Source organism: Lissotriton helveticus, chromosome 8, assembly GCF_964261635.1.
Source record: "Lissotriton helveticus chromosome 8, aLisHel1.1, whole genome shotgun sequence".
Classification (NCBI taxonomy): Eukaryota; Metazoa; Chordata; class Amphibia; order Caudata; family Salamandridae; genus Lissotriton; species Lissotriton helveticus.
The window spans coordinates 145,266,876-145,279,639 of NC_136069.1; the positions used below are offsets into that span (position 1 = coordinate 145,266,876).

The 12,764-nt window shown below is 44.1% G+C and overlaps 1 protein-coding gene across 5 annotated transcripts in view; it reads left to right on the top strand.

The window, feature by feature from the left end:
* The window catches only part of LOC144772438 (nectin-1-like), a 212,041-nt gene that overhangs the window by 70,682 nt on the left and 128,595 nt on the right, over positions 1-12,764 (top strand). For all 5 annotated transcript variants that reach the window (XM_078656757.1, XM_078656758.1, XM_078656759.1 and 2 more), the window contains exons 2-3: positions 5,683-5,994; positions 8,819-9,064. In XM_078656757.1, coding sequence (XP_078512883.1) covers positions 5,683-5,994; positions 8,819-9,064 — 558 coding nt within the window. The remainder of the gene's footprint in view (positions 1-5,682; positions 5,995-8,818; positions 9,065-12,764) is intronic.

A 12,764-nucleotide genomic window follows, 5' to 3' on the forward strand; every position in this document is an offset into this window, starting at 1 on the left:
TGTCATTTCGTCTCATACCATGCTGAGCCAGTCTTCTTCTCCCCTTCCCCTCTTTTCTATATCCTATTTCCTCTCATGCCTCTTTACTCTACCCTGCTCAATGGCATTATGCAACAGGATGCTCCCCCTGCAGAATGTGATAGGGCGCCCGAGTAGCCAATAGCTCACAAATATTCATGTTCTTTGGGCTGAATGGTCCTCATCTGATGAGTTAGGGACCCTGGATTGTTTGGGGGAGCAGTGTGTTACAGCCCTGCTGTTTTCTTCTTTATCCTTGTCCACTGTTCATTCCTCTGCTGGTTGTCACCTTTGTTCTAGCTGTTTCAGCACTCTTCCCTGCTGTCCACAATGCTCCTTCTCACCACCATGATGAGACACACTTATATCACCTGTTTTTCCTAGCCACCAGCATGCCCTACATCTAAAAGGAGGCTTACCTCAAGCAACAGGGCTATTTACAGACGGATTCTTAAAACACTTGCAAACTGGTACCACATCATCTTTATACACCTACCACAACATATACATAGCACACCAAACAATGAGACACAACTGAAGGTGTAGGCCCAACACACCGGCTGTGCACACAGCTATACACTTAGCTATACACACACACACACACACTGACAGTTGGCTGTACACACGTTTGACTGGCTGTGACAGACATACCTCAACAGTTGTTGTGAATACACACCCCACTGGCTGTACACTTTCTACACCGGCTGTAGAGACACATCCCAAAATGACAGTGTATACACCTCAATGATGTGTATGCCTTCACCACAGTGGGTGTGTACCAACTACACACTGGTTGGAGACATGCATACACAGTTGTGTGTGCAGACACACCGATCGGTCACTGCACACCAGGAAAAACTATTCACAATAATAAACAACACTATTTGTGGGCACATTACTCGTCTACACAGCCCACAACAGTGAGAGCAGCTGCAGATGGTAGGAAAACAGTGGAAGAAACCAAGGCGGGACCTACTCTCCCCAGATGAAAGCAAGAGTCGTCTGTCATGGTGTAATTTGCAAGGATACCAGAAGCCCACAAACACCATCATGTTGCAGGACATACTCACTGTGCACTTTCACACACAATCTCACATGTACAACCACACTACATGTGCACTGACTACACCTGTTAAGTACATACAAACACAACAGAGCCTGAGTACAGTCACAAACGAAGAAATTATTAAACAATGAAACACCTTCACAATGAATGAACACAAGCCCTATCACCTGTGCACACACACAGCACGCACGGTTTACACAGAGAGCACATAATGGATATATATGCCCCCATTGGACTAGAAGTGACCCATAGGTTAGTCCCTAAACAGCTATCGTGCAGGGTACAGTGTATTCAAGAAGTTAGACATGTACTTTTAGGCTTTACATGTCCTGGTGGTTAAAAACTCTTAAATTCGTTTTTCACTACTGTAAGGCCTACCTCTTCAATAGGATAACATTACCTTAACTTATTACATTTAATAAGTTATAACGTTTAATTGGGAACAGGAAGGAATGTCGAGTTTGGTGTCCAAGGAATTGTAATTTATAATTCTCTTTAATGGTACAGTCGGATTTTAAGTCACAAATCTGAAAATCCACTTTTAGGAAATTGGCATTTTCTTTTCCTATCCATTTGGTGCCTGAAGCCTGTTTACTGGGTCACATGACTAGTTGTAGCTGGCAGTTGGTCTTTGTGTATTGCTCTCAGACAGTGAAACAAAGGGCCATAGGTGTTGGCAGAATGGGCCATCTCAAGTTTAATGAGGGGGAGGAGCTGACACCTACTACACTAGGGGCCCGATTCACAGAACTAACTTAAGACAAAATCCTAAACTTACTATCATTTTGGTATTCACAGAAGGCACTTACTCATTTTGGTATTCACAGAAGGCACTTACTCATTTCGGTATTCACAGAAGTTAGGAGTCCTAACTTTAGGACTCCTAAATGCCTTCTGTGAATACCGAAAGTCTTAAAATTAGGATTGTTCTCAATTTAGTAGTAGTAAAGTTAGGACTCCTAACTTTAGGACTCCTAAATGCCTTCTGTGAATACCGAAAGTCTTAAAATTAGGATTTTTCTCAGTTTAGTAGTAGTAAAGTTAGGACTCCTAACTTCTGTGAATACCGAAATGAGTAAATGTACAGGAATGTACAGGAATTTATATAGCGCAAATCACCAAGCGGTTTCTAAGCGCTTGCTTAGGGAACCCGTCCTGGTATTCCCCTGTGAGATAACCCCGGCAGGGTATCCGTAAGGTGAAAGCCAGGCATCCCACCGCGAGGGGCCATTGTGGAGATTAAGCAAGCTATTGCCCAGAGTCGCAGAGTGTGAACCCGTGAATCGAGTAGGCACGGAGCGAGAATTGTCGAGTTAATGGACCTTTTAAGACTCAAGACCCCACTGAGCCGGGAATGGAACCCTGGTCCCGGGATGACCTCTGCTTCCAGGTCTGCCTCCTCTAACCAGTGAGCCACACTTCTCCAGTAAGTGTCTTCTGTGAATACCAAAATGGTAGTTTAGGATTTTGTCTTAAGTTAGTTCTGTGAATCTGGCCCTTCTACTTCAGAAAAGCTCTATCTGAGCACACTTTCAAAGGGTACACTCACAAACGGTTTGACACCCAGACAATCTGGGGTCAGGGCAGTGAGGTAGGAAATTTCAAGCACCTCTATGGGTGGAACTCTCCAGAACTTTCGCCTACTTCACAGTAGACACCAGGAATAAATCTTGGACCTCAGACCCAATTTGTCAGTGCACCTGTAGACCTTTGTAAGACTCAGAAGGACTGCTGTGCTGCTCTGCAAGAAGGACTGCTACTCTGTTGTCCTGCTGCCCTGCTGCCTGAGTGAAAGGACAGGACCTGCATATTGAATCCAGGACCACCAGAGTGACTCCAAGGGCTAGTTGTCTGGTCCCCTGACCAGAGCCTCAGAGACAGAAGGCTCCAACACTCTTGAACCCTGCACCTGAACTCTGTCTGCTGTGAGTCCTACCCTCCCAAGTGGTGCCACCCCAGTCCAAAAGCAGTGTGACACACCACCTCACATTGCATAGTAACCGCTGCGTGGAGAAGCGTGACTCAGTGGTTAGAGGCGGCAGACCCGGAAGCTGAGATCGGCCGTGGACCAGGGTTCAATTCCCTGCCTCGGCGGGTCTTGGGCTCAAAATTCCACGGACTCGACAATTCTCGCTCCGGTGCCTACTCGACTCACGGGGTCACACTCTGTGACTCTGGGCAATAGCTTGCTTAATCTCCACATCGGCCCCTCGCGGCGGGATGCCTGGCTTTCACCTTGTGGATACCCTGCTGGTATCTCACAGGGGAATACCAGGACGGGTTCCCTAAGCAAGCGCTTAGATACCGTGTCGGTGATTTGCGCTATATAAATACATGTACATTTACATTTACATTTGCTCAACTCAAGTCTGACACAGAACTTCACATTGCTGCCCTCAGTCTCATCAGAACGGCTGCCCTACAATGTATCCTCAATACAGGCCTTCACATTGTAAACCCCTTGATGACCGTATCCTAGATACTGGCGCAGGATTCCTCATCAAAAGCCCTGCAACTTCTTTGGATCCGGCCTGGGCGTGACACATCTTTAGTAGAAGCCCCTCATCGATGGCATCCTTGACTATGATGCAGCCTCGCAGCTTCCTAAATCGCTGCTGCCCGACACATCTCCATACCAGGACCTCGCATCGCCTCTGCTGTGCAACACATCCTCTACGTGGGATCTCGCAATTCTTCACAATCAGAGTATAAGGTACTCTTGTGTTAGTGGGCCTAGTTTGGTACCTTTATCTGGCCCATGCTCCATCGCGGTCGACCTGCAGTTGTGACTTTGTACCGGTCCGGCGTGACCAGATAGCCACAGTTGGCGCTTTGTGTTTTTTGGCACTATTTTCACTTAAATCTTTAAAATTTCATATCGCCGGTCCTTCAGGTTGGATTTGTATCATTTGTTCCTAAATAATTGATTACATTTCACCCTGTCATTCTAAATTGGAGTGGAATTTTTCTTATGTTGTATTTTCACTTTATTACTGTTTGAAGTGTTGCAGAAATACTTTACACATAAGCCTCTGTTATAAGTGGAGCCAGGGTATCAGAGGGTTAAGCACAAGTTAATTTTGGGGTTTGCTTCTGGTTCACCCTGACAGAGATAGTGGTTCCTGCCTCTCTGCCAGTAACCCACTTTTTAACAGCCCCACAGTGCTTAATTTTAGCTGGTGGTTGCAGTTGGGCCTCACATGTACCACAGGCTTTGATCCAGAGCATGAGAGAAAAAAAAACAAAAGAGGGAAAGAATGAGGAAGAGAAAGACAAGAACACCAGTGACAAAGGGAGAAAAAGCTCCTACAAGAGTGAGATAAAGGTGCAGGGATTGTCTGGTGATAGATGAAAGAGGCCAGAGGTAGAACCAACACACCGCAGCCTGGGTATTTAGCACCCTGACTTTCGATAGTGTCAGTCGCAGGCATCTGAGCAAAACTGTGGGCCCTGAAACCTATTTGTTTATCATTTAAGCACTTCCCCTATACTGGCTGTACACCCCCATGCAATTCTAAAAATGTCAATGTGGGGATGGTTATCAACCCAGTAACGAAATAAGGAGAACAGCATAGGCCAGGTTCCAGCACATGTATGGGCATACATCGAACAAGCAAAAAACTAGGAGGTCTGTGAATAAAATAGAGGACAATGCTGCTCCCCCATGCCACAGCCCCCCATCTCTGTATGCTACACAGGAGTTACTTGCACCCACCAAAAGACAGCTCCTATCTCTGGAGGCGACTGCACAAAGAAGACAGAATAAGACACGAGGGCATCATGCTGGTCTCAGAATATAACAATGAACTTGGATCCCCTGAAGCCCACAAAACACAGAGACACCCGAGCACACCCTCTCCACCGAGTGCAGCTGCTGCCACCTGACCCACCCCACCGCACAGGTGTCCCTTCTTAACTAGGAGCTGCCAGGATGCCATGATGTCCGCCCGCTGCTTGTCAAAGCCCATGGTGTACAGTACAACAAGCTGCATTCAGTTGGCATTGATGGATGGGCACAGATCAGACTGGAGGCCAGTGGGGTTGGTTAACTGTCTGCACAGCAGCCCTCAACCCTGAGGTACTGCACGTGCCTCTAGTTATCAGCTTGGTCTGGGCACGTGATGCAGGTGGGCTTTGATGATTGGACCCTCACCTACACTGAAATCACATATAACAATATAAACTCAGCCGGCTGCTTTGTAACAGGAGGCATTCTCCAGTTACAAAGCAGCTGCAGTTCACATCCTGAAGCAGCAGTCCCGCCCATGTCAATGCCTCCCTTGCTTTACAGGCTGGCAGCCCCCCAGTCGGCCCCTGTCAATCTCTCCCTCTACCCCTGGGTTGGAAAAGGAACCGAAGCCGGCCGTTTAAAATAGAAAGTAAATGCATCTCAAATAATTCTGGCCATGTGGGTCTGACTGGGCCCATCATTCCTTGGGTACCGGTGCATTGCACCGGCTGCACCACGGGTGAGCTACGTGTGAACTATATTGGTGCATGAAATGGTATGTAAGCTAGTCCTCTCTGAGTCTGTACGCCTAGCTGCAATAATGTCCAGTGCAATTAACTGCATTCCTTGTTCTCATTTTTTGTTCCAGTAACAAAATACACATTGAATGCAAGGAGTGGCCAGGAGATTGCGATTAACTGCTCAGCCAGACCAAGCACCCAGCTGTCAGCGAGGATCTGGAAGATAAAAACGCACAATATGAACTGCGTTATGTCATTCAGGGCTCAAGATGGAAAAACATTTAAAAACTGCAGTGAGCACCTAAGATGGAAGCCTGGATATGAAACTTTCTCTGTTCTCCTTATAAATCCAGTTGGAATAAAGGATGATGGAATTTATATCTGTGAAACTTCAAGTGTGGAGGGTACTTACTTCAGCAACATTACGTTGAATGTACAAGGTAAGACTGATGCCAACCAGACAGACCTACAGCTGATGTATTTATTTATTTTTATTTATTTTATTTTGAAAGTTTTATATAGCGCGAACAAGATCTTTGCAGATATCAGAGCGCTTTACACAGCCGGGAATACCAACAAGAGAGTGAAATTAAACGTAATAAATGATAGGTACGTGAGAGAACAAAGTAGTACAGGTACATCAATAATGTAAATATTACAGATAAATGTGTGCATAGATAGTCATTAACGTCAATAATACAGGTGAAATACATAGTCATAGAGTTCGAGCAGAAGATGCCTGGGTTGCTATAGTAGGTTAGAGCTACTGTTGGTGCGCGTGTGGATGAAAACAGGGGGCTCTGGAGGCCATCAGGTTTGGGGGAAACACTTAAAGGAGGGTCGGGGAGAATGATGCTACTGCCGGTGAAGAGACTGGACAGTAGTCGAGGTAGAGGAAGAGGTGGCACCGGGTGGGACTGGAAGAAGCACCGGGTGCAAGAGCTCCATGGGTAGCAATAAGCAGCCACTGCGTGGAGGTAGAAGGAACAGCGATGAGCAGAGGGCTGTAGTGCTTAACTTGAGCTGGTGGTTACAGTTGGTGCCCACTGGAACCTGTTTCTGGGCGCCAGCACTTATTTGTCCTCATCAGACTTTGACCCAGTACAAGAGAGAGAAAAACCCACAAGGGGGAAGAAGGAGGAAGACAAAGATGGAAAAAGAATGACAATGGGAGAAAGCCAGAACGTAAAAGAACGTGCTGGAGTGAGTTTGATGGGCAGGGAGTGTCTGGTCATGGATTAAAGATGCATGAGGGGGGAATTCAAGGCTACGAAGGCTTGGTAAGGCTTGGTATGCGCCACCAGGGTCTTCTGCAGTGCTGTTGGCAACTTCTAAGTACAAGTTTGGGGCCCAGCACTTATTATTTTACAAATTAAGCACTGGGGCTGTACGGACAGAAGAAAGCAGCAGACATGAACTCTGTAATAAGGGGCTTTGGCAGCAATCAGAGCGAGCGGGTGGCGAGCCTGGACACTGGTATAGGGGAAGGGGGCACCAGAGGAGGCGCAGAAAGACCAGAGGGAGAACGCAATTCCACACCACGCAACATAATTTCACTACACATAAGACCACACAACACCACATAATTCAACTACAGCTAATTAAACACTACTCAATACCATATATATATATATATATATATATATATATATATATATATATATATATATATATATATATGGTATTGAGTAGTGTTTAATTAGCTGAAGTTGAATTATGTGGTGTTGTGTGGTCTTATGTGTAGTGAAATTATGTTATAGTTATAGTTATAGTAGTGAAATATATATATATATATATATATATATGTATATATATATATATATATATATATATATATATATATATATATATATATATATATACCCCACATAAATCCACTCTATGCCACATAACAACAATCCATATACATACACTCCTCACCATGTCACATAATTCCACTAAACATAATTTTACTCAATGCCATACTGTTCCATGCCACACTATTCAACTACACACAAATCCATTCAACATCGTATAATTCAACACCAAAGCACACAATTCCACTCCGCAACACAATTCCACTCCACATCACATACATCCAATTCAAAACAAATAATTCAACGGCATACCATAAAATTCAACAGCAAACCACAGAATTAAACTCCATTACATAACACTCCACAACACAAAATACCATTCCACAATTACACTCCATGACACAATCCCACTCCACATAATTCCAATACACTCAAAAACACATAATTACTAACCACATAATACCACTGCATACCATGCCACAGAAATCCACTCCACACCACACAATTCCACACCACATAATGCCACAACTAACAACTCCAAGGTAACTCACATAATTCCACTACACACACATACAGCCACTCCACTCCATAACACATAGGTAAGAAACATTTACATTTACAATGCCAATAGCTTAAACTCTATTTCTTTTTTTTGTAACACCCAAACACACAGATCTGGAGCTTAGCTCCTACATATTTGTTCTTTTTCATCACCAAAGAGGCAAAGCTATCCACATAGTTCCACGCCACACAATTCAACTCCACACATTTCCAATCCACACCACATAATTCAACATCAATCACATAATACAACTCAACAACACAATGAAACACACCACATACATCCAATCAACACCACACAATTCCACATCATGCCACAAAATTCAACAGCACACCACATAATTAAACTTCACTACATACCACTCTACAATACAAATTACCATTCCACATAATTGCACTCCTTACCATACAACCCCACTCCACATAATTCCAGTACACTCAATACCACATATTTACTACCCAAATAATTCCCCAGCACACCATGCCACATAATTCCACTGCACAGATCCACTCCACACCACACAATTCCACGCCACTCAATAACACAACTAACTAATCCAATCCAACCCACATAATTCCACTACACACCACATCCATATACGTGAAAAACATTGCAAATTACAATGCCAATAGGTCAAACTCGAACAAATGCGAGACCTATTGCATTTCCTATGCTTGTTAGTTGTTCTCACCTTCCCCCCAGCCGCAATCTAAGCCAAACAAAAGTGATGTCTCATTACTTGATCTCATCCTCCAATCGGCAGCGTTTTCAGCCAAAGAAATGTGATGTCTCATTTGTTGTTCTTTTCTTCCACTCAGTCGCAATCTGAGATACAGTCATATCTCATTGGCCTGCCTTAGCCTGTTAAGCAGTTACTTTAATATAATTGTTCCCTCCTTTTCATAGTCCCTCCTGTGGTTACCCTGACTAGTGAGGACCCCTCAACGGCAGTGTGCCGGGCCTCCGGAGGAAAACCAGCAGCGAACATCTCCTGGCACCCGGCATGTGAGAGCTGCATCACGGAACAGCAAGTTCACCCAGACAGGACAGTGAGCGTTATAAGTACATACAGAGCGAGCAGTGAACATGAGACACTCGTCAGATGTGTGGTGTCACATCCAACCTTTTTAGAAGCACAAAACAAGACAGCAGGTAAAGAAAGCATATTCCTTAGTCTCAGGAAAGAATGAATGCTTTGAATTTCTATTTCAGGTAACATTCCACCTCCCTATGTTAAGTTCCCCTAGATATGTGACTTTTATCGTTTATTGTCAAAAAACAAACATTATGAAAGAGGGGATACGTATCCATCAGATCAAGAGGTTGGGGTAGAGTAGGAAAGCTTTGGAGGTGCAACATAAATACATATGAAACCTATCCAAGCAGGGGAATATCAGGCTGCAAACACATAAAAATGTAATTGTATTTTATTTTATACCATATTATATTTTTATTAAATGCACTGCAAATTATTTTAAGAGATAATTTATTTGAAGAGCTATTAATTAGCCACATCCAGTAAAAAATGTGCATTGGGAATGTATATTAGGATTAAAAGGTGACGACTGAATTTATTGGAACCTCAAATGAGGAATCAATTTACCAAATATTTGTACTCCGTGTGTGAATTTATTACTAAAAATGTGAATATATTCCACCAAACATGCAGTACACGTCTGGCATGCAGCCACCAATCGCTTATGTTGGAGACGCAAGCTAACACTCGCAACACTGCTATGGGACTCTGAGCCACTGGGTGATCTGTGGAGGAGTAAGGGGTTCGACAAATGGGATCTCATAGGTATCACACACATAAGAGATTTGTGGGACAAATCGGACATTAAGTCTTATGCAATGCTGCAGCACCAGTATAAATTGACCGAATCAGAGCGCTTCCGTTACACGCAGGTTCGACATGCACTTCGCACACACTTACAGCCTGCAACCACACAACTGGAATCATCCCCACTGGAAGATAGAGTGCTCGATGGTCATCTCCCTGACAGCACCATTTCACTAATATATAAAAAAAACTGGTGGACAACATCTCGGCCCCTCTCTGGGCCCTCCGAGAGAAGTGGACAAGGGATGGCATGGAAATGGATGACGAGGAGTGGCAGGAGGCAGTTTCCTCTCCCCGAGTAGTGGCGATACCAGCTCGTCTCCGACTTGTCCAACTAAAATTTCTCCACGGGAGTTACGTAACGGGGCCCCAATTGGTACGAATGGGAAGGGCAAATGGAGGCGCCTGCAGGCGGGGATGTGGCCAGCTGGGAACCTTTTTCCACATAGTCTTGGAATGCAAACAGATCCAACCCTACTGGCGCGACATTCATGACATCATTAATAAAGTTTTGCCTGTGCTGCTCCGTGAGGAGGCCCGTAGGTGTCTCTTAAACATCTGGGAACCAGCTGATTTAAATGTTTACTTGGTGCAGTGGGTTACATTGGGGCTCATGCTGGCCAAGAGGAATATTGCCCAGCGGTGGGGGGTGCCACTCCCACCCACAGTTCATGATTGGGGAAAAGACATGGACTGGGCAATGTTCAGAGAAAAGACTGTGTATGTATCACGTGGGTGTCCCAAAAAATGGTCCCGTGTATGGGGCCCGTGGAACTCTTATCGTGGAGAAATATGCCAGCCTCCCTTGGCTCGTACTATGGATGACCCCATCACCCTAGACCTTCCACCATGTATGATTGTATTCTGTGATTCACCTACTGTACCAACGATGCCTATCATATTGCTCCCTCAGTGATGCCATTGTATTGCCGATGTCTGGTTTTTCTTGATAAAAAACGTTTCACCCAAAAAAATGTGAATATATTAACTATAGCAGTATCCGTGGAAAGAGCTAGAGTATGGCTGCATCCGAATAGCAGCCTTCACATTGATAGTTATTGTTTCTGGGTGTCAAGTGCTAGAGCACCGAGTTGGAGCAGTGATTAATAAGGGAATAATTAAATTATACCTTTACACTGTTCACTAAAATAGATTACATTTGTAAGTGCTGTGCTGAACTGCACCATTTTGGATGTAGCAGAAGAGAAAGAAAGATCCATGCATCTCTTAAAGAATCGGTTCTAACTTAGACAAAATCAGGGATTCAGCTTTTTTTCACTTGTCTTTTCAGCACATTTCCTATCCTTTCTATGGTGGTTGTTATTCTCTTTCCCTCTCTAGGAGCATGACAGTCCGCATGACAGTCCAGATTCCACAGTTTAGGCCTAGGTCTATGTACAGTTTAGTTTAAAATGTAGAACAGGTGGACGACGTGATAGCATTCAATTTTAGGTTTCGCCTGCTTAGGCTTGCGCTGTGCTTGAGAAATCTGTTATTTTTAATACAAACTTAAAAGGCACTTTACATCCTGTCTCCTCTCTTCCCTGGCTTCTCATTCCTTCCTGGCTTCTCATTGGTTCCTTTGCGTGCCACTTACCTTTCCTCCATTTCTATTGGCTGTGTCATATTTTCTTGCATTTGCCAATGCTTCTCTCCTCAGTTTCCCGTGGCCGAAATACTGTTACCATCTGCTTTGGTGGAACTATATTTTTATAAAGTTTTGCTTTTTACTCTTACAGCATATTTATACAACAATTTATTACCCAGTGAGATTAAGGGCCATATGTATCATACTTCCGTTTAGCGAATTCCAAATAGCGAATTTTAAGGAATCGCTATTTGGAATTCGCAAAACGGTATGTATGTACAAAATCGCTTTTCAATAGCGATTCCTTACCATTCCTAATTTGCGATTAGCAAATTGCTAAACGCAAATTAACCATTCATTTCTATGGGCCAGGAGGCCCATAGGAATGAAAGTGCATTTTACGATTAGCAATTTGCTAATCGCAAATTAGGAATTTCTTCAAGGGTGCAGGGGTGTCTCAAGAACACCCTGCTGCACCCCTGAAGACATTTGGGTGCATATGGCACACATACATGCCCTAAGGGCATGTATGGGTGTCACATGGCACCTTTGGTTTTTTGTAAAAAAGCTTTTTGAAAAGAATTCGCAACTTACCACCAACTAGAAGTTGGTGGTAATTTGCGAATCCTTAATGGTAATTTTTGAATATTTTTTGTTTGATACATTGCATTTAAGGAATCGCAAAATTTGCGATTCCTTAAGTGCAATCGCAAAATAAGGAATAGCAAATTTTGCAATTCCTTATTTTGCATCAAACATGTTTGATACATACCATTTATCTAATTAGCATTCACAAAGGCCGAAATTCGCAGAATTTCGGCCTTTGCGAATGCTAATTAGCTTGATACATACTAAGTGATTTGCATAGAATCACAGAATGTTGTGCAGCGCAGCTGAGACTCGAACGTGGAACTCCAGCTCTCGAGTCAGCAGCTCTAGCTACTGCGCCACATCCTTTCCCCTCCCGTGTTACCTGTCAGGGGGGTCTTTCCTTCTGCTGGACGATGATTGATGAAAACAGCGCTTTATTCATTTCATAGGCGAAAATGATGCATTACCAATACTTTTGCTCTCAGCACAAGTATTTCAGTTTCATGATCCTGCATTTTGCAGTATGCCAGAGAAAGAATACAGCCATAAAGCCTTGATGACCGTATTCTAGATACTGGCGCAGGACTCCTCATCAAAAGCCCTGCAACTTCTTTGGATCCGGCCTGGGCGTGACACATCTTTAGTAGAAGCCCCTCATCGATGGCATCCTTGACTATGATGCAGCCTCGCTGCTTCCTAAATCGCTGCTGCCCGACACATCTCCATACCAGGACCTCGCATCGCCTCTGCTGTGCAACACATCCTCTACGTGGGATCTCGCAATTCTTCACAATCAGAGTTTAAGGTACTCTTGTGTTAGTGGGCCTAAT